The sequence below is a fragment of the Dermatophagoides pteronyssinus genome, unplaced genomic scaffold, assembly GCF_027571235.1.
Source record: "Dermatophagoides pteronyssinus isolate colony J.1.1.1.1 unplaced genomic scaffold, Derpt_VIB-CSIC_2022.12 sq0031, whole genome shotgun sequence".
NCBI classification, from domain to species: domain Eukaryota; kingdom Metazoa; phylum Arthropoda; class Arachnida; order Sarcoptiformes; family Pyroglyphidae; genus Dermatophagoides; species Dermatophagoides pteronyssinus.
Window position 1 is genome coordinate 243,855 of NW_027461555.1, and position 25,320 is coordinate 269,174.

Below are 25,320 nucleotides of genomic sequence, written 5' to 3' on the forward strand. Positions count from 1 at the left end.
TTATCCAATCGATTGATTTACAAATTATCAATCAATCAATCAATCGATTTCGAATCAATCAATCCAAACATTGAAAAAAAAATGCAAATTCAAGATTTTTCTCTGTTCTCCATTGTCGGCAGATAAGTTTTTGAAAAAAAACTATCGAGAAAAATTCAATAGCAAACCACCACCACCACAACCATATTTGGCATCAATCTTCATTCATGAATCTCGAAAAGATCTTCCTTTACGTGTTTGATTGTAAACAACAACAACAACAACATCGAAAACAACAACGACGACACGATTCATTTAATATTTTTACCATTATCATCAACATTCGACATCGACACCGCACCCAGAAAAACAAAAACAAAACAAAAAAAAACAAATTTTTTCTAATTATAACTTTTTTTGTTGTTGTTGTTAACACATCAGTGCTCGCGCATCAAATCCTAACGCCAGTGCTCGCGTGGGGTATTTTTTCACCCCACCATTGATTTAACATTAAGCGATTTCGAACTTAGAAAATTTTTTTGTATAATCTGGGGTAGAAATATACCCCACGCGAGCACTCATGTGTTAATGGAAAAAGATTCTCTGAAAAAACCGAATTTAATCTAGTGGTGGTAGTGGTAAACTGAACTGAATTGAATGAATTTTCCATGTTTGGAATTTGAAAATTTTGAAAAAAAATGAAATTTTGGGAACAAAAAAAGTTTCAATTTTTCTTCTGTCTCTCTGTCATTGTGTAATGATGCTTGAAAATTGAAACAACTAAAATGATGATGTTTTCCAATTCAAAATGAAATTGTCAATTATTATGTATGTCAAATTTAATTATGGAAAATTTCGCAATCAATCAATCAATCAATCGAAAAAAAAACATTGAATGACAAACTCCCTGTAATCAAAAAAATAATGGTGACCAGACCAAAATAAATCACCCGATATTATTCCACAATATAGGGTGATTTATTTTTTCTGGTGAATAAAACAAAAATATCCCAAAGAAAATACTGCCAACAAATCAATTTTTGTTTTTGTTTTTTTTTGAATCCTAAAACCCAAAGTGATAGGCAAACAGTCAGCCAGCCAGCCACACCTTTTATACACAGCAATTCCTATACACCATTCATACATATAGAATGTGGAAAGAATTTTTTTTTCTCGAATGCAGATGGTAACTAATGGTTACTTTCATTTCGTTTTGTTTTGTTTTGTTTTGTTTCCTTTCATTTCATTCATTTTTCCCTTGTTTTTTTCAAACAAACAAAACAAAACACATAAATTCTGTCAATGTTCATCATCATCAGTATTGAAATTTTATCTTGTTTAATGTGTGTGATGTGCAGTGGCGAAAAATACAGTTTCTCTCTTTTCTTCTCTTATTTGCAACATCGACCAATGCACCATTTTTTTCATTACGTTATTTTCACTGCCATAACTATCATCATCAAGAAAACACCACCACCACCACTGTTTAAATAGAAATCGCGTAGTGGTAAAATTTGTTTCCAATGATGATCATTGAATAAAAATTTTAAATGAAACAAAAAACATTTTCATTGTTCATTCATTCGTCAAGATCTTTTACGATAACATCCATCACCTGAAAGTTTATTTTGGTTTGTTTTTCTTCCAAAAAAAAAAAGTTTCAAAGTTTTTCCAAATCTTCATCATCAATTCTATTTTGACCTGTTGTTTGTGAATTGCCCTCGTTCTCGGTCCAAGAATAAAGAATCCACCATCAACAATCATGAATACATTCGGCGTAATACGTATTGTTTTAATGGTATTTTTGATTATCGTGTTAGTTATGATGATTATTCTATTTTCAAGATCTTTAATTGGTATTGCTAAAAAAGATCATGGTCGTGATAATGTTAATGGTGCTATTAGTTCAGCATTAGTTGGTGCTAATGTTATTATCGGTTTATTAGGTGCTTATCGACAACATTTTCTATTTACATTAATATTTGCTATTTTACAAACAATTATTATTATATTTGAATTATTTATTACAATACCAAATGGTTGGATATTTATTGTACCATGGGTTGGTTCAGCAATACTTGCTTATATTATGGCATTTATGATTAAACAAGGTGGACATGCATAAATGATATGACAGTTTGTGTTTTCCGGTTAATGAAAATCAACCGAAAAAAAATCAACAAGAAAAAAGATGCACCACCATAATAACGCCCTCATTATCATTATCCATCGATTGTGTTTCAATTAATTTTTATTCATTTGTCATTATTATCATCATTATCATTATCATCATCAGTTTTCAACACGCACAACATTTTAATTAATAAATAAAGTGTGTCATGTAATACAACAAACAAACAAGCAGCAAAACGAAGAAATTCAATATTTATGTGTGTTTGAGGAAAAAACAAAAAACAAGTAAATTACAAATTCCAAGGACAAACAAGCAAGCAACAAGCAAATCATTTATGTTTTTGTTGTTTTCCGATTGAGAAATCAATATGGATGGATTTTCCAATGAATGAATATTGGATATTGGATGGATGTAAACAACAACAACAAAATTCATTCGAATTCAAACGACAAATTCATAAATGTTGTTACGGAAATGTTTTCGTCGAAAACAAAAATTCTAACCACCCTTATTTTGCCTAAATTTTTTAAAAATTTGATAAAATTTTTTTCAAAAATTAAAAATAAAAATAAAATTTTGTTTTTTAAAAATTTTTAAAAATTTCCTTTTTGGTAAAAAAATGATTTATTTGGTCAGAATTTAAAAAAATGAAATTATGTTAAATGCGAAATTTTGCTCGATTTTTTAAAAATCCGCATCATCTCTACATTCACATCCCTGATGCGCCTACTTTTCTAATTTAAATTGATATTCCCTCTTCTGTTTTCTATTCACGGATACCAAATTTGGACAAAATGATTTTTTTTGTTCAAGTATTCTTTATCATCCAGCGAACAACAATCGATATTAATGATAGTAACAAACAAACAACAAACGACCATCACCATCATCATCGAACACCTGCACAAAACAACTTGTTGAATTATATCAAGAATGGATGATCAACAAAGATCGAAAAAATGAAAGCATCACATTAAAACTAAAAACAGGATACGCGCCAAGCCAAAAGCCAAATACCACACACAAACACACCAACCTTGAATTTTGTTTTGTTTTTGATGGAAAAAACAATAAACTATGCAAAGGAGGTAGCTATATCCACATTTGGTTGGTCATTTAGTTGATTGGGTAGTTTTATTGCCAAAAAAAAACTAAAAACAGAAAAATCAAAATCAGCTGGCACGATTTTTTTTCTCAAAAATCTTCATTTTGTAAATCAAATTGATTGAAAAACATCTTGATTTTTCGTGTTTTGTTTCGTGTTTCTGGAACGATATGGCATCAGCTAGAAACGGTGGTGGTCATCATGGTCATCGCCATCATCATCGTCATCATCGTGATCAACGTGATGGTCAATTGAATACAAAACGTTTTGAAATTCTATTTCAATCAATACGTTTTATATTGATAATATTATTAGCGATAATATTTATAATAAGTACAATATATTTTATACGTGCAATCGATGCAATTGGTGATGATATTGATCGAGCTGGTGAAACACATTTTGGTCATGAAATTGAAGAAAATATTCTAGATGATGATAATTTATTGGTTTCGAGGAAAAATTCTCGTTTTGATCCATATAAAGATTCGAATGTTGATAATGATCATTATCGTAATGAAAAAACCGGACGATTAATCAAAAATAATGGCCATAATCATTTTTATCGTATAACCAATTCAAATGAAAAACATTATCATATAATTTCATTAATCATATGGGTTGTTTTAACATTATTTTGTTCAATATTATCATTGGTTGGTATTTTGGGTGCGATATTTCTGAATCCATGTATGGTATGTGTAATCAATCAATCAATAATCGATAATCAATCAAATTAACCCTTGATTTGTTTTGTTTTACTTTCCAATCCATAAAGGTATTATTTTCGGCCATAATGATATTGGTACATACAATTTGTTCACACATTCTACCTATATTTCAAATAACATTTCCAAATTTAACATCAAATTGGTTTCTATTGGCATTGGAAGTACCAACAATCAGTTTTGCAATATTATTTGTATTAATATTTCGTATACGTCAAAAACGTATTGTTAATGATTGGAAACAACGACGTATTCTTTATTGATTTATGATTCGATTTTGATTTGATTGATTTAATTTGAATTAACAAGGCCCATAAAACCAAATAAAAATTGATTATTTTTGAAATTTGTTTGAGAATTTTTTGTTATTCCAAAAGGAAAATCCATTCGATTCGTTTCGCTCGTTTTCGTTTTTCTTCCGATATTTCATAATGCCATCATCGAAAAGTTCAAGTAAAACAACTGGTAATGTAAAAGTATTAAGAAAATTATTTACCGATATGCAACAAAATCCACAATGTAATTCAATGTTAAAACGTTGTTTGAATAAAGATTTATTTGAACGTTTAATAAATCGTCGTACAAAAATGGGTTCAGGATTAATTGATGTTATTCGATCGGGTTTAATGAATGCCGATAGTAATATTGGTGTTTATGCACCTGATCCAGAAGCATATCAAACATTCGCAGAATTATTTAATAAAATTATTGAAGAATATCATGGTTTTGGTCCAAATGAACGTCATCCACCAAGTAATTTTGGTAAATTGGAAGATTTTATTGATTTAGATCCGGATAAAAAATTTATTATTTCAACACGTATACGTTGTGGTCGTAGTGTTAAAAATTATCCATTTAATCCTTGTTTAAAAGAAAAACAATATAAAGAATTGGAACAAAAAATTAGTGGTGCTTTGGCAAAAGCAACCGATGAAGAATTGAAAGGACAATATTTACCATTATTAACAATGAGTAAAGATGAACAAAAACGTCTTATCGATCAACATTATTTATTTAAAGAAGGTGATCGTTTTTTACAAACAGCAAATGCATGTCGTTTTTGGCCAAAAGGTCGTGGTATATTCCTGAATAAAGCCCGAACATTTATGGTTTGGATTAATGAAGAAGATCATATACGTATTATTAGTATGCAAGATGGTGGTAATGTTGGACAGATTTTCGGCCGTTTACAACGTGGTATAAAATTAATGGAAGCCGGTCTGGAATTTGTTCGTGATCAACGTCTTGGTTATTTAACATTTTGTCCAACAAATTGTGGTACAACAATTCGTGCCAGTGTTATGATACGTCTGCCGAAATTGGCATCGAAAAAAGAACAATTCGAAGCAACAGCAAATAAATTAAATTTACAAATTCGTGGTTCAAAAGGTGAACATACTGATTCGGATGAAGGTTTATATGATATTTCAAATCGTCGTCGTTTAGGTCTGACTGAATATGATGCCGTTATGGAAATGCAAAAAGGTGTACAACAATTAATTGAAATGGAAAAAGCTATGTAGAAAAAAAAACAAAACAAAAACCAAAACAAAAAAATTTTTGAATTAAAATTTGAATTTTTTTAAAATTAATTAAATTGAACTTGCTTTTCTGGGTTCGAACGATCAAATATAAAACGTGATAAGCAGCAGCTGATTTTCATTTGATTTTTTCTTGATTTTTCTTGATTTTTTTGGCCGAAAAACAATGGTAAGATAATTTTGAGCGCGAAAAAAAAGTAAACATTTTTTTCGTTGTTTTCAGTTTTCAGCTCGATCAGTAGATGGCGACAAAAATGATGATGGTGATAATGATGATAACGTTCGAATGAACGAATCGAAGAATCAATCAACATCAACAATGATGATATTGATGAAAATTGATAATAAAATGGCGGAAAAATTACGAAATTTTGGTTTACCATCAAACCTGTTTGCCTATCGTGGTGGTCATAATCATCAAAATTCATTGGAAATTGAATACGAACAAATTCAATCAACATTGGAAATTGATACCGGAAAACAACAAAAACAACAACAACGACGACGACCTTGTTTTGTTTTGATTCCTGAAAATGATTATCATTTATTACGTAAAATTATTGGTACATCTGATAATGATGACAACCAACAACAACAATCTGATGATTTCAATTTGGATGGTAAATATTGTCGCATAGTAACAAATTGACCACACGACGAATATATAAAGAAAGTGTGCAATGGTGAAAGAGTGTGAAATACACATTACATCGCATCAATCCTAATTTCAATTTCGCGACCTGAACCTGATTTTTTCTTTTCGTACATTAAAAAATATTACACTCAATCTGGGAATTCCATGTTTATCGCCTGAAAATGAAAGAATCAATGACATCATGATGTTTTTCACCTGAAAAAACTGGATAATTTTTCTGGAAAAATTGAGAAAAATTCTTCAAAAAAATTTTTGTTTGTTTGTTTTATGGAAAATTTTTTCTATAAAGGCTGTCGACGAAAGAAAAAAATGATAATTCTGCCGATGATTGTGGTTTGTCGTCATCAAAATCCAAATCCATGACTAACAAACAAACAAATCCTAAATCATCATATGACATTGACATTGACATAAATTAATTAATCAGCCGTCATTAATTTTTTTTGCCACTTGTTTTTGGTCATTTCAGTGGCGATGGATTCAATCATCAATTTAAAATTCAAATTGATTGATTTTTGCCTCTTTGTCGATTGTGATATTATGGAAGATTTTTTTTTCTTTTCAAAATATGAATCTGGTGGCTAATAAATGGTGGTGGAGAAAGAAAAACTAGTTTTCCAATCATCATTATGATAATTTTCAATCAAAAAAAATGTATTTTTCTCCTTCTTTCTTTCTAAAGAAATCTTTAATTCAGAATTTTTTCCAAAAATTCATTATAATTACATCACAGGGATTTTGTTTTCAAGTTGTTTTTTTGCGTCCAGGAACAACATCAACAACAACAAATCAATCAGACAGACAGGCGAAAAAAACATTACAAATTCAATTATAGCATCCTAGCAATCTCAATTTCATTATCACCTTGATGCGGATGTGTTGAAAACAAAACAACAACAAAATTGCATCATTGTTCGCAGATGCTTCAGGAAATATAAAAGTTTTCAAAGATTTTTTCTTTTTGTTTTTCATTCATCCATTCTACGGGATTGTCAAGTGGTGGCGGTGGTGGGATGTGTTTTACAAGATTTTTTTGTTTTGAAGAAAAAGAAATTCAATTTCGAAAAAAATTGATTTTCGAGATTTTTTGTCATCATCATCATCATCATTAACATTGGAAGACGTGACTTGTGTTGAATAAACATCATCATCATCGTACTCATCGTTATCAGAAAAAACGACGATGACGATGATGATGATTGGAACATCATTTTTTAGCATCTTTCAAATCTTCTGAAGTATACATTTTACCTGAAGAAAGAGAAGCTTCTTCGTCTTTTTTTCTTCACTGCTGCTGCTGCTACTATTTTATTCTTACCTCTACGAATGTTTTTCTTCTTCTTGATAAGTTTGACTTGCTTTTGATGCTGTGGTGTGTACATAAAAGTCAAGTCGAATCGATTTTTTCAAAAATCAAAAAAAATCAAAAATTTTTTTTTTGACAATCAAACAAACGAAAAAACTGACTGGACACACACAGACAAACGCATCAACACCAAACACACCGCATATATAAAAAATTTCAATTTCTGAAATCAAATGAAAGTTTGAATTTCAAATTGTCAAATTCGTTACACTATTTTTTCAAAAAACATTTTTACATTTTGTGCTGTTTTTTGTTCAAAAATTTTGACCTTGTTGTGTGCCTCTGTGTTAACCTCATTCACCAACATCCAGATTCCATCATAAACATCATTCGAATCGAAAATGCATCAATCAATTTCATTGTTGATATTGTTTTTAACAATATCATCATTATCATTACCATCAACAATAAATGGACAGAAAATAAAATGCAATAATAAAACACAAAAAGAAATGGATATGATTGTTGCACGTATTATGACATTCGGTACTGATCGTCCATTTCCAAAAGATAAAGCTGAATTACGTGATTATTGCAAGTAAGTTTTTGGTTTTTGATTGAAATTTTTACAATATTGTTTTTTTATATCGTTAAAATTCCTCGTTTGAACCACAAATAGAGAACAAACACGTTTGGTACAAAAATTAGAAAATTATAAAACAAGTTGTTTAAAAAATCAAGCCAAAAAGTATTGTAGCGGTTATAATATATTCAATAAAACAGGTAACAAATACCTATTGTAAACGACCAAATTCAAGACGTTCATCCGAATTATTGGATTCAGCTTCATGTGCAAATGCAGCAACCAATGATTATAATAAATGTAGTATTGAATATATTGAACGTTTATTATATGCTAAAACATTGGGACAAAGTAAAGATCGTTTAATTCAATCTTGTTGGTAAGTTTCTCCTTCTTCTTGTAACCAATCATTACTAAATTGATTTTAATTTTAATTTTTTTCAATAGCGGTTATTTTGCCATCTATAATTGTGTACGACAACAAGCAGCAAAACATCCTGAACAATGTACGGATGAACGTATCGATGCAAATATTAATTATATTCGTACATTCTTTGATAATGCTATAAATGCAGCATGTGGTGAATATAGTGGTGATAATGATAAATGCGATAAAGTTCAAGTACCGCCACCAAAAAAATCGAATAAAAAATCATTACCAGCATCATTTTTTAATCCATTAGTAAATCTATTATCTAATCTTTAATCCCCCGCTTGATAAGATCTATCTACTTGTTTTTTTGGGTTTTTTTTCGAAAAAATTCAACTAATGAACATTTTGCTTATTCTTTATCTTGAATCATTGTTTTTTCTCCAGAAAATCAAATCAAATCAATCGATTCAAATTATCGATCGATTGATTGATTCGATCATTTTATTTTATTAATATATTAATATAGTGATTAAAATTGCATAAAAAAAATTTTTAAAATTCAAATTGATAATACTAAGCTCATCATTATAACATCACCATTACTTCTTTGAAAATAAAAACGACAAAAACAAAGGGGTTAGAAACGAAAAAACAAACAAAACAAAGGGGTTAGAAGAAAGAAACAAACAAACAAAAAAAGGTTAAAACAGAATAAATAAATATTTTTGAAGACAAAAAAAAAATGGTTGATTGATTGATTCGGTGGTAATCGGTTGATTGGACTGGAATCGTTTGTTTGCAATTCGTTTATTCAAAGTCGTGTTTCATGTTTCAATTTTCGATAATACCAAAAAACTTTAATATTTGTTGGTATATTGAATTCTTTATGAAAAGATTTTTCATCCGGTAATCGATGACGATTATTTTCCAAAATTAATGTAAATTTTTCATTTGTTGGTAATGATGCACCTACATTACGAAGATATTGAATTAGATCTTTTGATTTTGTTTCTGGTTGTTTAGGATATTCAAATGAAACTTGATGTTGAATTTTATCAATTCGTATACGACAATTAACCAAACGTAATGTACGTAAAAATGCTAATCCACGAGATAATTCAATAGGTGATCCCATTTGTATATGAGTGAATAACTGTATTAATGCTTCATTATTAATATTAAGACCATAACGTTCATATTCATAATTGAATGCCGGTGCAATCGATAATGTTTGTAAACGACCTAAATATTTTCCAATTGAATAGATTGCCTGTTTTTCGATACGTTTATCACAGCCAATATAAAGACTTTGTAAATTTGAACAATGACGTGATAATGTTTCAACATCATCATTGGTCAAGCCAGAATAATCAATATAAAAATGATGAAGATTTTTGATTGTAGATAATATTTCAAAATTTAATTTTAATTTAGTGGCCGTTGTTGATCGATTTTTATTTGTTGCAAAATTCAATCGATTTGGATTATCATGAATGGTTAGTTGAAATGTTTCGGCCAATTTAAATTCAGCTAAACATTCAATCAAATGTAATGGTTGACGAACAAAATTAATATCAACAACCAAATTAACATTTGTGATAACAGTATGAAATACACGTGATAAACAACCAATTGCATGTAAAACTTGATTCAAATCAATTTTTTTGTTTGTAATTGCCTGATTTGATATTGGTATCAATTCAAAATGAATAGAACGAATTCGTTCACGATTTTCTTCATCATTATCATTCAATCGTTCGGGTGGTAATAATAACTTTAATATATTCAAAGCGAATTCATTAAATTTATGTAAATCATGACGAATTTTTATTGTTAATCGTTGAATCGTATTACCAAATTCACACCAAAACTTTTCAAAATAATGCAATATAGCATTATCACTAAGTAATACTTCAAATTCGACTAGATTTGTAAAATAACCATTATTCAGATAAAGCATTTGTAATAAGGTGGCTGTGGTAAAATTCAACAAAAACAACAAAAAATGATTAATTGATTTTTTTTTAAATTTTTACAAAGAAAAACTTACTACTTATTGAATTGTTGAACATAAATGCTGTAGAAAGATCTTTATAATCGGCAACTAATCGTATTGATCGTATATTATTACCAACAGATTTACTAAACAATTCAAATGAACGTAATGAATCATCAATAATATTTGTACCATCCAATTGAATAGTTAATTTTTCTAAACGTTCATTTGAATTTTTTAGATAACCAATTAAATTATGAAATAAAAGATCATTAATTGAACCGATTATCAATACTGAACCCATTTCATTACAACCGGAACAATTTTTTGTAACAAATGTTGTTTCATTTGAACGTTTTCGACTATTTTTTATAATTTTTGGATGTTGATTTTTTGGCCGTACAAGTAAATCCAGATTATCATTCAAAATAATACGACGATATATTTCTGTATAACGACAAAATGTTGATTTTCTACCAACTATTGGATCAATATCATCATCATTATCATCATCATGATCGATATCATCATCATCATCATCATTATCATCATCATATTCATTACGTTTATTCAATTTATTTTTTGATGAAATAAATCGACCTCTAAATGAACCAATACGTTGTAAACTTCTTATACTTGATGACATTATTGATGTTGATTGTTTGTTGCCAGGTTGTAATCGTTCTTGTTGTTGTTGTATATTTTTCAAACTTTTTGAACGTGACCAAAAATTTGATTTGTTTGATCGTCGTTGACGTTGTTGTTGTTGTTGTTGTTTGATTGACATTCGAAATTGATGTTCATCATCATCATCATCATCATCATCATTGTCATCATAATTATCATCACTTTCTTCATCTTCCTGTTCATAATATTCATCCGGATCATCAAATCTTTTTGATTTTCTCGATGATTTTTTCGATGATGATTTTTTCATTGATCGTTTGTTTGAATTTATTGATTGATTAAAACGATTAAACGATTGTTGTCGATTCAAATTTTCACTTAATTTTTCTTGATTTGAAATCAAACTTGGTTGTTGTTGTTGGCTTGCTAAATTATCGACATTTCTTCCAGCATTCGAAATCGATTCTGATTCGGGCACCGATAATAATGATGGTTTCGATTGTCGATTCTCATAATTAACCGATTGTTGTTGCTGTAGCGGATGATTCGAATGTTTCGAATCCCTTCTATTACCATTTTCCGATTTTTCATGATCACAATGAGCATCTTGTTGTTGTTGTTGTTGTTGTTGCTTCTTTTTAGTAGTATAACGATTTCTAATCCATTTGAAAAATCTCATGATTGAAAAACAAAAATTTGAGCCACAAACAAAAAATCACTTGAAACAAACGAAAAACACACACACGAAACTCAAGAAAGATTCTTGGAGATGAGAAAGTCAAGAAGAAAAAAGCTCTGATGATGATGAGAAGATCACCAAATTAAATCGCTGATAAATCGATAGAAGAGAAAAATAATGTTAATCATTTAAATATAAAAGAGATAATTGCCTAGTCAATGTTTGTTTGTTTGTTTGTGTTTGATCAGCAATAAACGATGATAATGTTAATGGTATGACAATCAAAAAATGAATGAATGGATCGACTTTTTTATCTCTCGATATTACTATCTTTCGATCACTTTTGAGAATATCTTCGATCAAGGATTTGGCAGATGATGAAAATTAAAAAATGAGCAGCACACAGAAGATATTGCTGTTGTTATTGTAGTCGTTCGATGCAGTTGACAATTAAAATTAATCCATATCGATAATGATGATAATCGTTGAATGTGGAAAGAAATTTATAAATTTTTTTTTAAATTATGAAAATTATGTCAACAATTTTTTGCTCTTTTTGTTTTTAATCCGATTAATCAAAAATTAATGACGATAATGATGATGATGATGTAATTTCATTGATAAAATTATCAAAAACAAAAAAGAGAGATTCGCATTGTTTGGTTCAAATTTCAAACATTTTTTCCCATGATGATGATGATGATGTTGAGGATTTTTGGTTTTGTCATCGAAAACAACAATTAACTTTATTTTCGGGGGCTACAAATCGATGAGAAATCAATCAATCAATCCGATTGATTGATTAATTGCCACGGCAGCCGTTGTTGTTTGTTTTTGTTTTTTGTATTGGTGTCACTAAATCTATTTATAGCGGTTTTTTTGTTGACATTTAAAAGACCATATCACATTTCAAAAGCGAAATAAAAAACATTTAAAAAATTTTTGAAAAAAAAACAAAAAATGTTTAATCGAAAAACAAAACAAAAAAAATTTGATTCGGAAACTGTGGATTTTAAAAAAGATTCGAATATCAATATATCGATAGTAGTATCGATAGTGAATACACACACTCGCACATCACAATTTGATTGTTGTTTTTTACGAGATGATTTGACATTTGAATTTGAAAAAAAAGAAATCTTTTTATTTTTTTTGAATTATCAATTTTGCCTAATTTGAATATGATGTTTGTTTTTGTGCAAACAAACAAAAACAAACGAAAACAAACAAATCCAACCCGGTCATCATCATCATCATTGGATGGATGTTTTTCTCTCTCTTTCTCGATGTTTCTCCGTGATGTCAATCTTTTTTTCTCTCTTTTGCTAGAAAAAGAGATAAAAAAATGTATTTTCCCAATGAAAAGAGCCGATTTCGGTTGTTTAATTAAAACAAAAAAATTAATGTCAAAATATTTTTCGGAGAAAGAGAAAAAGATTGCTCGAAGTAAATGAAAAATGTTATTAATTCGAATTCAATAAAAAAAATAGGCCATCGAATGTGAAAATAGTTTCCCCCTATTCAAACTCAATCACAATCGTTTCGAATGTTTTGAATTTATAAATTTTTTTTTTTTTTTTTGAGGTAATTAATGATCTTGAACAAGACAAAAAACTAATTTTAACTTTGATTGATTGAAAATCGATTGATTGATTGATTTTTCGCGTTCAAACCGAGTGAGAGAGAGAAAAAAGCGGACGGATATCATGTCTAATTGAATTTTTGAATGGGGAAAAAAAATTTTAAAAAAATTTGAATTTTTTAAAATTTTTAAATTCCCGATTACAAAATTGCCAACGCCTAGAGATTTGTAAAAACGAAAAAAAAATTTCATTCAATAATTTCATTAATCCTTTTTCCTAGCTAATTTTTTTTGTTGTTGTTGTTGTTGAATTAACTTGGATAAATCACGAATGTTTGGACATTATCCATAACAACCAACAAATCAATCCGAAAAAAAAATTTATTTAACACTGACTGACACACACGAAGAGAAAAAAAAAACATTCTTCAAATAGACAAAAAAAAAAATTGAACATTTTTTTCCGGTTTTTGATATGATTGATATGTATGTGTTTGATTGATTGATTGATTGATTGATTGATTGATCAGCTTTAGCATCCTCACATCCATCCATCCATCCATCAATTCATAATCATTATCATTATTAATCGAAAAAAAGAACGACATTATTTTTCAATGTATTGCAATGATGAAATTGAATCCAAAAAAACATACGAAAGAAGAAAACAGAATGTGACATGTGATAATGGTTAATGATGATGATGATGATAAGATTATTTTTTACGAAAGACAATGATGATGATGATGTGTTTGTTTGATGTTTGATGTTTGATTTGAGCAAAACAAAAAAACCGCTCCAAATTTAACCAATAAGATTTTTTTTGTATGGGATTTCTTTGTAATTTCTTTGATTGAGAAAACACACACACACACATTCTCTAACCACTTTGGTATTTTTTTTTCTTCTTTTTTCTGGTGATATTTTTTTTTCTTCTTAGAAAGTGAAACAAACAAACAACAAAGTAAATCATCATCATCATCATTACAACAAAATTAAATTATCATCCAAAAACAATAACGATGATGATGATGATACGACGATAAAAAACAATAAAGGTGTATAGTGAGTTTGCTTTGATGATGGATTTCAGTGATGGATAATTAATCCTTAATTACGCCCAAATTATCTGATGAGCTTTTTTTGTGGTGCAATATTCTTGTTGTTGTTGTTGATTACCACCAGCCAAAAAAAAAAATACCAAACCAGGATTTTTTTTTGCCAATATAAATGCATGTCAATATCAATCAGAAATTTTTTAAATGAAAAATTAATTTTCAAACATCGTACTCGTCACAATAAAATTCCAATTTGATTCGATCTGATCTGATTTTTTTTCTTGTGAATTCTACTCGGGAAGTAAAACAAAAAATGTCAACACAAATGGATATGGGTGGTAATAATTCAATGCATCATCATGGTATGATGATGTATTTTCATACAGAAATTGGTGGTGATTATATTCTTTTTCAATCATGGAAACCACAAGATGGTAAAGGTAAGTTTATTGTTCGATTCGAACATCTTTGAAAAAAAATAATCGATAGTATCGATATGATGAAATAAACTTAAATTATTTCACCTGGAAATATAGAAATGGCCATTGCATGTTTTGCAACATTATTGTTTACAATATTCTATGAAGCATTCAAACTTTTACGAATTAAAGTACAGAAAAAACTTTTGGATAATGATTCTGGGTAAATATTATTGGTTTTTTTGTTTTAAAATTTTTAAAATTTTTTTAATTTTGTTTTCTGTTTTTCACAAAAACCAGCAACAAATATACAAATATTTATCATATATTACAATCATGTTTACTTGGTTTACAATATCTAATATCATATTGTCTGATGTTAATTGCAATGACTTATCAATTTTATCTTATTTTATCAATTGTTATTGGTGCTTTTATTGGTAATTTAATATTTGCACCATTGTCTATTGATTCGAATAGTGGTTCAGCTGATTTTGGTGATCCTTGTTGTAGATAATTTTACCTCCAACGTTTGACCTGTTTGTCGTTATCGATTGTAAAAAGTTGAATGATTTTTTTGTTTTGTTGAATAAAATTGATTTGTTTGTTAAATTTTTCTTTCATCTATTTTCATTAGTTTTATGATATAATTGATAAAACATTGATTTTGTATTTGATAATAAACGATTTGGTTGATCAAATTCAATAATACGGCCATCATTAACAACAGCAATTTTATCAAAATGTATGATTTGTTGTAAATGATGAACAATAGCAATAATCGTACGTTGACTTTGAAATATATATTCAAATACTAATTGTTCACTTTTCATATCTAATAATGATGTTGATTCATCCATCAATAAGATTGCTGTATCGACAAGAAATGCACGTGCACAACAAAGTAATTGTCGTTCACCGGATGAAAAACGTTGTTTAACAGTTTGTTCATCATTAAATTCTTCATCCAATGATTGTATTGTTTTATCTAAATGAAAATCTTTTAAAATTTTCCATATTTCATTATCATTATGTTCACGATCCGGATCAAGATTTTCACGTATTGAACCAGTAAATATAACTAAATCTTGTGGTATAATTGATAAACGTTTTCTTAATCGATATGGACAAATATGTGTAATATCAATATTATCGATAAATATTTGTCCACTGCATATTTCATTAATACGAAACATTGCACCGATTAATGATGATTTTCCACTGCCAGTTCGACCACAAATACCAATCTGTTGGATCAAAAATAAATAAATCAATCAATAATTTTTCCAAATAATAAAAAAACCTTTTCCCCAGGTCGAATTTGTAAACAAGCATCATGAATAATTGGTTTAAGATTAGCACCATAACGTATTGTAACATTACGAAATTCAATTTGACCATTTTCTGGCCAATTTTCGGAAATTTCTACGACAAATAAAAAAAAAATTCAACGAAAAATTAAAGAATCAAATTGAAAACAAAAAAAAACCAACCTTGAAATTCATTTGACAATGAATTTGTACAACTTTTTTCTCTTTCCAAACAGATATACGAATGAATACGTTCAACTGAATGCATATTCATTTCAACTTGTGCTAAATTTCTTACCAACCAATTTAGATAAACAGGTACTAATAATGTATAGGTCATTGATAGACCAACATATGCTGATTGAACATTCCAAAAAAATGCAGCCGTAATTGATATAATCATTGCTAAAAATAATATAATACCACCAAAATAATCCAATAGAATGCCAAGAAAACAATTTGCCGAATTAACCATTAAAAAACAAAGATTATTTACATCAAGATATTGATGAAATTTTTCTTGAAACATTTTCTGTTCACGAAATGCACGAATAGTTGATAGACCATCAATAGTTTGATTAAAATGTGATATAATTGGTGATTTTGATGATGATTCCAAACGTTGTAATTGTCGAGATGTACAGCGGAAAATTTTCTGCAAATAATAATAAAGTACTAACATTGGTAGAATAGCTACGGAAAAATATGGACAAATAATAACATCAACAATAATGGCCGATGCACAAAGGAAAAAAAATCTTAACAATACTGGTATGGCGATTGGAAGTTTCTGTTCAACAAAAAAGTAAAAATTAGAAAATCAATAATGATAATCGAATAATCAATAACCTTATCGATAACATTTAAATCATTTGTAAATCGATTCAAAATACGACCAATCGGTGTACGATCAAAAAATCTTAACGGACAACGGACAAGTGTATCCAATAATAAATCATGTAATTGTTTTGCTGCTTTAATTGTTATTAATTGTGCATAAAGATTTGTTGCCAATGATATTATTACCGATATTATTGATAATAAAACATATGATTGTATATAATGGCCAACATTGTTTGATTCATCTTGATCATCATGATAATGTTGTTGTTGTTGTTGCTGGTGTTGTTCATCATTATTAGTCCAATTTGTAAGCCAAAAATCAGCAACAACACGAATTGTTTGATTTAAAATAACCAATATAAAAACAATTGAAACACATGAATATGAATGAACTTTTAGATAGGCTAAAAAAATTTCTTTTGAAATATGATTTTTCCTTGGATCATCATTCAATCGACGATTATCATAACCAATATTATTATCATTCAATAATTGATTTGTTTCAAAATTTGTTATTTCTTGTCGTAATTCTTCAGTTATACAATTTGTTTCATCTTCAAATACATCATCATCACTATCACTATCACCATTATCATTGATTTGTTTTGATTCAACAACATCAACATCCAGTTCATCATGTTCATCCAATTCATGATAATTTCCCATTTGAATTGATGAATGATTATTATCGATTGTAGAATCAGCGCTCAAATAATTTGTTTGTTGTTGTGATTCACCAACAATTCCAGTTGAATAATTTGAAACACTTGATACAAATCTTTGTAATGGTATACGATTATGTGTGATTATTAAATTTGAATGAATATCATCATTATTATTAAATGAATTGGATATATTTGATTGATATGATCCATTCGATTGTAAACGATTCAATGAATTTTTTCGTAATATTCTTCGATTGGTTATTGATTCATTATTGATTAAACCATTTCTATTATCATCATCATCATCATCATCATTTGTTGTATCATCTAATTCAATTTCCAATTCATGACATGGTAATGTTGGTGTTATACCACAACTTGCTTGTCTAAATTTTTTTTTTCAAAATAAACATTCAATTTATACATGAAAAGTTTTCAAAAAACAAAAAAATTTGTTACCTATAAACTTGTTTATGTGTTCGATGATTATTTTTACAATTTCTTCGTTCACGATTACGATATTCACCTTTTTTTGAAAAATATCTTACTAATTTTTTTCGTTCTTCAGTTGTACGACATGTATCCGGTTTTTGTTGTAAACGTTCAATATTTTCTTTATCTTTTATAACATTACGATGATAAAAAAATGGTTTATTTTCTTTTTCAACTTGTTGTAATGTTCCTTGATTTTTAACCGTACCGGATTCCATAACAATAACATAATCACTACGTGATAGAAATTCTTGACGATGTGTTGCTAATATTACTGTACGTTTTTGATGTTTTATTGCCAGTTTCTTTTTTTTATAGGGATAAAAATAGAAATTTTATGGATTTTAACCCTAGGGAAAAAAAGCTTATTACTTACAATTATAGCATTTTCAAACACTGAATAACCAACAATTGGATCTAATGCCGAAAGTGAATCATCAAGTATTAATGTTGATGCCGATGAATATAATGCACGTGCTAATGCTATACGTTGTCGTTGGCCACCGGATAATGTTATACCACGTTCACCGATTATAGTTAAATCACCATATGGTAATAGATCAATATCAGCTTTTAAACAACAAGCACAAATAACTTCATCATAACGTTTCGTTTCGAATGTACGACCAAATATTATATTATCACGTAAAGATATATTCAATATCCATGCCATTGATGGAACATAACCAAAACTAATACGATTTTCCTCTAACCAATGTATTTCACCATTAGCTTTATATGTTTCACCAATCATACTGGCCAAAAGGGTTGATTTTCCACTACCAATCGAACCGACTAAAATTGTTAAACGATTACGTGGAAATCGAACATTAATATCGGATAATGTACATTCAATACTGTCCGGGTTTTTGATATTTGCTCGAATCGCTTCATCATCATCATACCAGATAAATTTTCCATTTTTAATGTAGCAACAAAAATTTTCAAACTGTTGATTTTGTTTTGATAATTTACTCAATGGACGATAACTTGATGCAACCGATAAACATCGATCCAATGTACGATGTAAAAATTTTGTATTATTCATTGTCAATGATGATGATGATGATAATTCTGATTGAAGAATTGGTGCCGAACGTGGTGCATCCATCATTGATAAATCATTATTATAATAAATTGATTGTTGATCATTCCATTCGATTATATTTGATTGAATATTACGCATAGAAAAATAATTTGTTAATCTTCGATTACTAACAATAGCACTAATTAACATTGGTATAACTAATGGTACAATATATAATGGTACTGTTATTTGATTAAATAATGCTATACTTGTAAATACGGTTGATGCTTTTAATGGTTGATCTTCAATATATGGATACATTGTAAATGTTATCATTGTAGCCAATATAGCCGATGCTTGTGTATTGAATGCTATTTTTTTTGTTGGCAATCAGAAAAAAATCATCAATATTTTAACCGAAAAAAGAAAGGGTTAATACTTACTATTAATAGCAACAAAAATAGCATCACGTTTCAGATAATCCAATTCAATTTGACGAAATTTTTTCACCTGTTTCGAAAATGATAATTCCCATCCCATTAATTTTAATAATTTAATACCCATAAATAATTCATTGGTTTTATTTACACGTTTATCCGATATGTTCTGATTATAGAATAGATAAAAAAATTGTAAAAATTAGTCAAATTTAACAAATCGAAATTTTTAAAAAACGAATTACAAATTACCAATTGTAATTTTTGTATGGATGAAATTTTTCTTGAACAATAATACTGAAATGGTGATATTATAAAAAATATTATCGAACCATATATAGTACTGATACCCATTTGCCGATATAATAATATTAATAAAATAATAATTTTTATCGGTACCGACCATAAATAATGCATCATTGTAAAAAATTGAAATATATTTGTTGTATCCATTGTTAAATGATTATAAATTTGACCACCCGAAATTTCATTATCACCATTACCATTATTGTTATTATTATTATTATTTACAGGTATATTCAATGCTTTTTGATAGATACAGCACTGTTTTTTTTGGGTGAAAGAGAGGGAAATGGTTAATTTGATACGGGTTAATCAGATAAACTTACACTAAGTGCACTTTTCAATCGTATTCCTTCACTAATAACCAAATGATTAAAATTATTTGATAATGTTGATTGAAGAAATGTTGCAAATAAAACAATAACAGCTAAAACATATGCATTCGATATGAATGTTTTTGTATGAAGAAATTCCATTTGCATATCGAAACTATTTTCATTATTATTATTATTTCGAATAAATAATGCTTTCCATTCGGATTCGGTAGAATTTGGTTGTAATGTTGGATTCGATTGTTGTTGTTGTTGTTGTCGGCTAATATCATCCAAAATTAAACCAATTGATAATGGTCCAATCAAACTGGATAGATCGGATAAAATTTTAATTATAGCACCAAATATTAATGATTTTTTATATGTACGCCAACAAACAAGTAATAATAACATTGATGATGATCGATGATGTTTTTCTTTCTAAATAAGAATTTTCAGGAAAAAAGAATCGATTAAATCGGTATTTTTATATTTTTCGAATACAAAACTTACATTGACAGAATGAAAATTTTTTAAAAAATGTTCAGTATGTGTAATAGATTGTTCATCATTGGACAATGTACCAAGATCATTGATTAAAAGATTTTTTTGATAACCAAGTTTAAGTATCGGTATAAACCATGAAAATGTTAATTTGGATAAAAATGTTGTCTGATTACGACGATAACATATTTTTGAATTATTATTATTTTCATTTGTTGATTTGGTTTTTTTAATTTTCGGTGATGATGATAAACGTTGATTTGATATTGAATATTGTTTATCTGAACAACATATTTCAAATAATAAAACAATCAATTCTAATGAATGTTTTACAAGGAAAAATGATTGTAAAATAATAATCATGATTAAAAAATATGGTCGTATTAATTCGAATAATAATGATGATGATGATTGATTGATTGAATCATTATTATTATTATTATTATTGATCCAAAATTGAATAATAATCAATTTGAAAATATTTGTAAAAATATTTGAAAAAAAATAACCAAATGCAATCAAATTCAATATGAATGAATGAAATGTTGAATCATTTTGCTTTGATATAAAATGATGATTATGATGATTTGTAATTGGCCATATTTGTAATAATCGTTGAATAATTGAATCAAATAGAAAATATTTTCCATAACAAACACCATATAATATTAGATGAATTAGGATTTTTAGAATAATATTGATCAATTCTAAATGTTTGATGATAAAATTATCTATTTGATGATGTTGATGATTATTATCGAAACCAATATTTAGAATAAGTAATTCAATTAATTCACCAAGATAAACGATAATCAATAATAAATATGATAATTGTATAAAGATTTCTTCCCAGAATAATATTCGATATCCTTTTTTATGACTATCGATTAATTGACTATCGATTGTTGTTTCGTTGAGCATAAATGATTTTCGTTCATCACCATCATCATCAACAATAATATCATTATTATCTTCGTATTTTTGTTGTCGATAATCATTCAAATTTGAATTAATTATCGGTGGTGGTGTTGATGGTCCATCAATTTGTATCTGTATTGAATCCGAATTGAATGAATAATCTTGATAGATAAATTGTTCATTTAGATTATCATCATCATCACTGGCGTCTTCCAAATTATCATTATCATTCTTATTAGTGATTATATTCGAATGATGAAAATTTTTAATCCATAATAATTTACGATAACCATTCGTTAATAATAACCAATAAATTATTGGTAAAATTAATATAATTATATTGATTATAAATAACATTAAATTTAATCGATAATTCCATTGATAATAATTCGAATTATCGATTATAATCATTGTTATTGATGATGATGATTTAGATGATGATACAAATGTTACATTCATCATGATGATCAATAAATCAATCAATCAATCAATCAATCGATGAATAAAACAATCAATCAATCATTACAGTCGAAACAAATCGAAACGAAATTTCACCTGTTGTTCATCATTAACCCACACACAAAAAAAAACAAGAAAAAAAAGTTATCGATTTATATTTTTCTGATTACAATGAACACGTGTTGTTGTTATTGTTATTTGTACGTAATAAAAAATCAATCAATCAATCAATCGATTTTCAATTGTAAATACAGCAAAACTCAAACACAAACCATTAAAAATCAATCATCACAATGTGTGTGTTTGTTGGTTGTCGTTATTGTTACATGGCTCAATGTTGCTGTTTTTGTTTTTCTTTCATTACAAACAAAGATAATTTCTTTTTTATCATCCATCCTGATGATGATGATGATGATAATGACACAAATATTATATGACGATATTGACACACACACAGGATACTTTCACTATTTTTGCTGCAGAATGATTTTATTTTCGATGGAAAATGTGATTTTTTTAAAAAACTTTTCACCAAGCAATCATTATAATGACATAATTGAATTCGCAATTCGAACAAGAAATATTCGAAAGTGATGTACATTTGCAATCGATGATAATATCGATTGTGTGTATGATTACACCATCGATTGCATTCGATATTCTGTGTGATGTAAGCGAGCGAGCAATATTCGGGGAAATTGATTTCTCTTTTTTTTCGTTCTTTTTCTTCTTGAAACATCATTATTTTTTTTGAAATCTTCAAACATCTGGAAAGTTTAAAATTAATCAAGAAAAAAGAATTTCTGTTAATTTTTCTAAATTCAATAAATCTGCCCATTGATTACCATCATTCGGTCACATTCTCCAGATTCTTTAATGTTTTTTCCCCTTTCCCCTCTTTCGCACCAAAAATTTATTGAGAAAATCTGAAACATTGATTGATTGATTGATTGAAAATTACCAATTTCCAATTAATCAATCAATCAATCAATCAATTTTCCCTTGTGTGTATTACCTTGCATTCAAAAAAGAAAGAAAGAAATATATCCGGGAAATATACTCAAGATTGAAGAGAAAAAATGATCGATTGGGTAAAAATAGAAATTTGTGTTTGTTTGTTTATGTTCATGTTTATGTTTGTGTGCAATATTGAGTAAAAAATTAGGACAACAAAAATGATGTAAGAAACCCCCCCCCATTCATTTTAAATTTTTTGATTTTAAAAATTTTAAAATTTAAATTTTATTCATTTTTTCATTGACTGATGATGATTATAATGATAATTGATGATTTAAGCATATGATGATTATTTTCGATGATTATTATTTTCTTGATTAACCCCTCACCGCCTTTTTTTTTGATTATTTTTTTACACTTTTTTCATTTGTTGTTTCCAATTCTTTTGCTTGTTGTTGTTGTTGTTGTTGTTTTTCAGATTGTTGTTTCATTGTTTTTATTGTTTTTGTATTAAACATTTGTGTTGTTTTAAATTGAAATTTTTCTATCGGTACACGTTCCGGATTAAATAAAAATGATAAACTAAGATCTTTAACAATACTATTTGATTGATCATCAACATTTGAACCAACCGAACCAGTTGGTGATGATTTTATTTTCGAAATTTGTATTGTTATTGGTATTATTGTTGTTGTTGTTTTAGTTGTTGTTGATGTTTTTGTTGTTGTTATTATCGATTTAGGTGATGATGGTGGTGATGATGATTGTTTATTACTTTGCATTAATAATGCTTTCGGTGATGATGATGTTAATGATATTGGTGATGGTAATGGTAATGGTTGTTGTTGTGATGATAACGGTGGTATTGTCGGTGGAATTGGTGGTAATGGTACCGATGGTATTGGTGGAAATGTTTTCATAACTGTTGCTGTTGTTGTTGCATTTGGTGTGGAAATAGTTTTATTTACTAGACCAGATTTTGGCCTTGGTGATGAAATTGATTTTGTTAATGGTGGTGGTGGTTGTGATGATAAATATGATAATTTTTGTTGATGTTTTTGTAATGTTGTTGTTGGTGTTGATGATCTTATTGATTTTAAACCGGACATTGGTGTCGTCGTTGATGATGATGATGATGTATCTTGAGATAATTGACTTTTTGGTGATAAACCAGATCTTCTATGTTTTCTTTTCGATCTACGTTTATCTTTATGTTTACGTTTATGTTTTATTGTCGTTGATTTTTGATCATTTGTTTTTTTACGAAAACGTATACATAATGCAATAACAACAATTGTTAATGTTATAATCATTATTATCGACAATAAAATCATTTGATTTTTTTTTCTCTATTTTTCGATATTGATTTTTTTCGATTATCAATCAAACAAATCAATCAATCGTATTTAGTCGTACACACAATTTATCGAATGGCGATCGATTTGGTCATTTTAAACCTGAAATGAAATTCGATAATTAAATCGCGATTTTTTTTTGTAAAATCAAATTTGATTAAAATTTTTTGGGAAATTTTCTGGAAAAATGAGTCATACCGAGTGAGTGAGTGAAAGAGAAAAACATTCGAAAATTCGAACGTTATCTAATCGAATCGAATGGAAATGTCAAAACAATTGAAAAGAGTTGAGGTAAACATGAAAAAATCAATCAATCGATCGATCAATTATCAAATATCGATTATTATTGATTGATTTTGATTATCAACAAAAAAATTTTAGTTTAAAAATGAACGATTCGATTTCATTCCTGTCATTCATTCATCACCATCGTCTTATTTCAAAGTTTCGATTTTTTGATCCAAGCTGAATTTTTCGTAAAGTTTTTTTTCCCCGACGAAGAACGAACCAACAATGTCCACCGCCGCTATTTCATCATCGCAATCATCGATTATTGAAAGTGATCTACGAAAACTCATTAGCCAAGCAAGACGATTACCATCCGATGATTTGGAACCATGTAAAGATTGGACCCGTCAGGAAATTAAACGTGCTCAAAAATTATCCGAAAAAATCAATTGTTTAATGATCAAATCATCAACAATTATAACATCAGAATTATTTAATGAATCACGTGATTGTTGTAATCAATTAGATCAATGGATAAAACGTTTAGAAATGAATTTAAAATCAACAAATCATTCAACATATCATACATTGGCCGATTTAGGTAAAGCTAATCAAACAAAATGAAAAAAACATTTTGTTTCGTTTTGTTTGTAACACAAATCAATCAATTTGATTTTTAAATCAAATCTTCTTTTAAAAAAATGATTAAATTTTTCAATAAAAATTTTCAAAAATCAAAATGATCC

The 25,320-nt window shown here is 28.0% G+C and overlaps 10 protein-coding genes across 11 annotated transcripts; 7 read left to right on the forward strand and 3 right to left on the reverse strand.

Moving 5' to 3' along the window:
- The first annotated feature begins 851 nt into the window (after nucleotides 1-851).
- On the forward strand, nucleotides 852-2,713 carry LOC113788775 (uncharacterized). The gene has a single exon (XM_027338230.2). It carries the CDS (start codon nucleotides 1,742-1,744, stop codon nucleotides 2,102-2,104), a length of 363 nt encoding a protein of 120 aa, XP_027194031.1. The 5' UTR covers nucleotides 852-1,741; the 3' UTR covers nucleotides 2,105-2,713.
- Nucleotides 2,714-2,959: 246 nt separating this feature from the next.
- On the forward strand, nucleotides 2,960-4,246 carry LOC113788772 (uncharacterized). Its single transcript, XM_027338227.2, has 2 exons — nucleotides 2,960-3,913; nucleotides 3,997-4,246. Exons 1-2 carry the CDS (start codon nucleotides 3,389-3,391, stop codon nucleotides 4,207-4,209), a joined length of 738 nt encoding a protein of 245 aa, XP_027194028.2. The 5' UTR covers nucleotides 2,960-3,388; the 3' UTR covers nucleotides 4,210-4,246.
- A 48-nt stretch (nucleotides 4,247-4,294) lies between these two features.
- LOC113788771 (arginine kinase-like) lies at nucleotides 4,295-5,540 on the forward strand. The gene has a single exon (XM_027338224.2). The coding sequence runs from the start codon at nucleotides 4,378-4,380 to the stop codon at nucleotides 5,467-5,469; it is 1,092 nt and encodes a 363-aa protein (XP_027194025.2). The 5' UTR covers nucleotides 4,295-4,377; the 3' UTR covers nucleotides 5,470-5,540.
- Nucleotides 5,541-5,575: 35 nt separating this feature from the next.
- LOC113788774 (uncharacterized) lies at nucleotides 5,576-6,372 on the forward strand. The gene is made up of 2 exons (XM_027338229.2): nucleotides 5,576-5,656; nucleotides 5,711-6,372. Exons 1-2 carry the CDS (start codon nucleotides 5,654-5,656, stop codon nucleotides 6,134-6,136), a joined length of 429 nt encoding a protein of 142 aa, XP_027194030.2. The 5' UTR covers nucleotides 5,576-5,653; the 3' UTR covers nucleotides 6,137-6,372.
- Nucleotides 6,373-7,570: 1,198 nt separating this feature from the next.
- Nucleotides 7,571-8,968, forward strand: LOC113788766 (uncharacterized). Its single transcript, XM_075823576.1, is given in 4 exon segments — nucleotides 7,571-8,046; nucleotides 8,128-8,191; nucleotides 8,193-8,410; nucleotides 8,479-8,968. Coding segments are annotated over 4 exon segments (738 nt in total). The 5' UTR covers nucleotides 7,571-7,849; the 3' UTR covers nucleotides 8,738-8,968.
- A 238-nt stretch (nucleotides 8,969-9,206) lies between these two features.
- On the reverse strand, nucleotides 9,207-13,137 carry LOC113788765 (uncharacterized). Its single transcript, XM_075823572.1, has 2 exons — nucleotides 10,455-13,137; nucleotides 9,207-10,378 (listed from the first exon to the last, which is right to left on the reverse strand). Exons 1-2 carry the CDS (start codon nucleotides 11,704-11,706, stop codon nucleotides 9,216-9,218), a joined length of 2,415 nt encoding a protein of 804 aa, XP_075679687.1. The 5' UTR covers nucleotides 11,707-13,137; the 3' UTR covers nucleotides 9,207-9,215.
- A 631-nt stretch (nucleotides 13,138-13,768) lies between these two features.
- Nucleotides 13,769-15,377, forward strand: LOC113788767 (protein P80-like). 2 transcript variants are annotated; one of them, XM_075823577.1, is made up of 4 exons: nucleotides 13,769-14,190; nucleotides 14,582-14,786; nucleotides 14,883-14,988; nucleotides 15,066-15,377. In XM_075823577.1, the coding sequence occupies exons 2-4, from the start codon at nucleotides 14,660-14,662 to the stop codon at nucleotides 15,280-15,282; spliced, it is 450 nt and encodes a 149-aa protein (XP_075679692.1). In that variant the 5' UTR covers nucleotides 13,769-14,190; nucleotides 14,582-14,659; the 3' UTR covers nucleotides 15,283-15,377. The 2 variants fall into 2 exon arrangements, with proteins under 2 accessions (XP_075679692.1, XP_027194021.2); XM_027338220.2 differs by lacking the exon at nucleotides 13,769-14,190 and having other exon boundaries at nucleotides 14,214-14,786.
- On the reverse strand, nucleotides 15,378-22,159 carry LOC113788764 (ATP-binding cassette sub-family C member 8-like). The gene is made up of 10 exons (XM_075823571.1): nucleotides 20,667-22,159; nucleotides 20,169-20,594; nucleotides 19,792-20,103; nucleotides 19,546-19,708; nucleotides 18,452-19,473; nucleotides 18,043-18,380; nucleotides 16,925-17,969; nucleotides 16,259-16,865; nucleotides 16,069-16,190; nucleotides 15,378-16,012 (listed from the first exon to the last, which is right to left on the reverse strand). Exons 1-10 carry the CDS (start codon nucleotides 22,035-22,037, stop codon nucleotides 15,386-15,388), a joined length of 6,033 nt encoding a protein of 2,010 aa, XP_075679686.1. The 5' UTR covers nucleotides 22,038-22,159; the 3' UTR covers nucleotides 15,378-15,385.
- Nucleotides 22,160-23,337: 1,178 nt separating this feature from the next.
- On the reverse strand, nucleotides 23,338-24,661 carry LOC142645952 (uncharacterized). The gene is made up of 2 exons (XM_075823574.1): nucleotides 24,545-24,661; nucleotides 23,338-24,448 (listed from the first exon to the last, which is right to left on the reverse strand). The coding sequence occupies exon 2, from the start codon at nucleotides 24,323-24,325 to the stop codon at nucleotides 23,396-23,398; it is 930 nt and encodes a 309-aa protein (XP_075679689.1). The 5' UTR covers nucleotides 24,326-24,448; nucleotides 24,545-24,661; the 3' UTR covers nucleotides 23,338-23,395.
- Nucleotides 24,662-24,709: 48 nt separating this feature from the next.
- On the forward strand, nucleotides 24,710-25,314 carry LOC113788768 (uncharacterized). Its single transcript, XM_027338221.2, has one exon. The coding sequence runs from the start codon at nucleotides 24,860-24,862 to the stop codon at nucleotides 25,196-25,198; it is 339 nt and encodes a 112-aa protein (XP_027194022.2). The 5' UTR covers nucleotides 24,710-24,859; the 3' UTR covers nucleotides 25,199-25,314.
- Nucleotides 25,315-25,320: the final 6 nt, after the last annotated feature.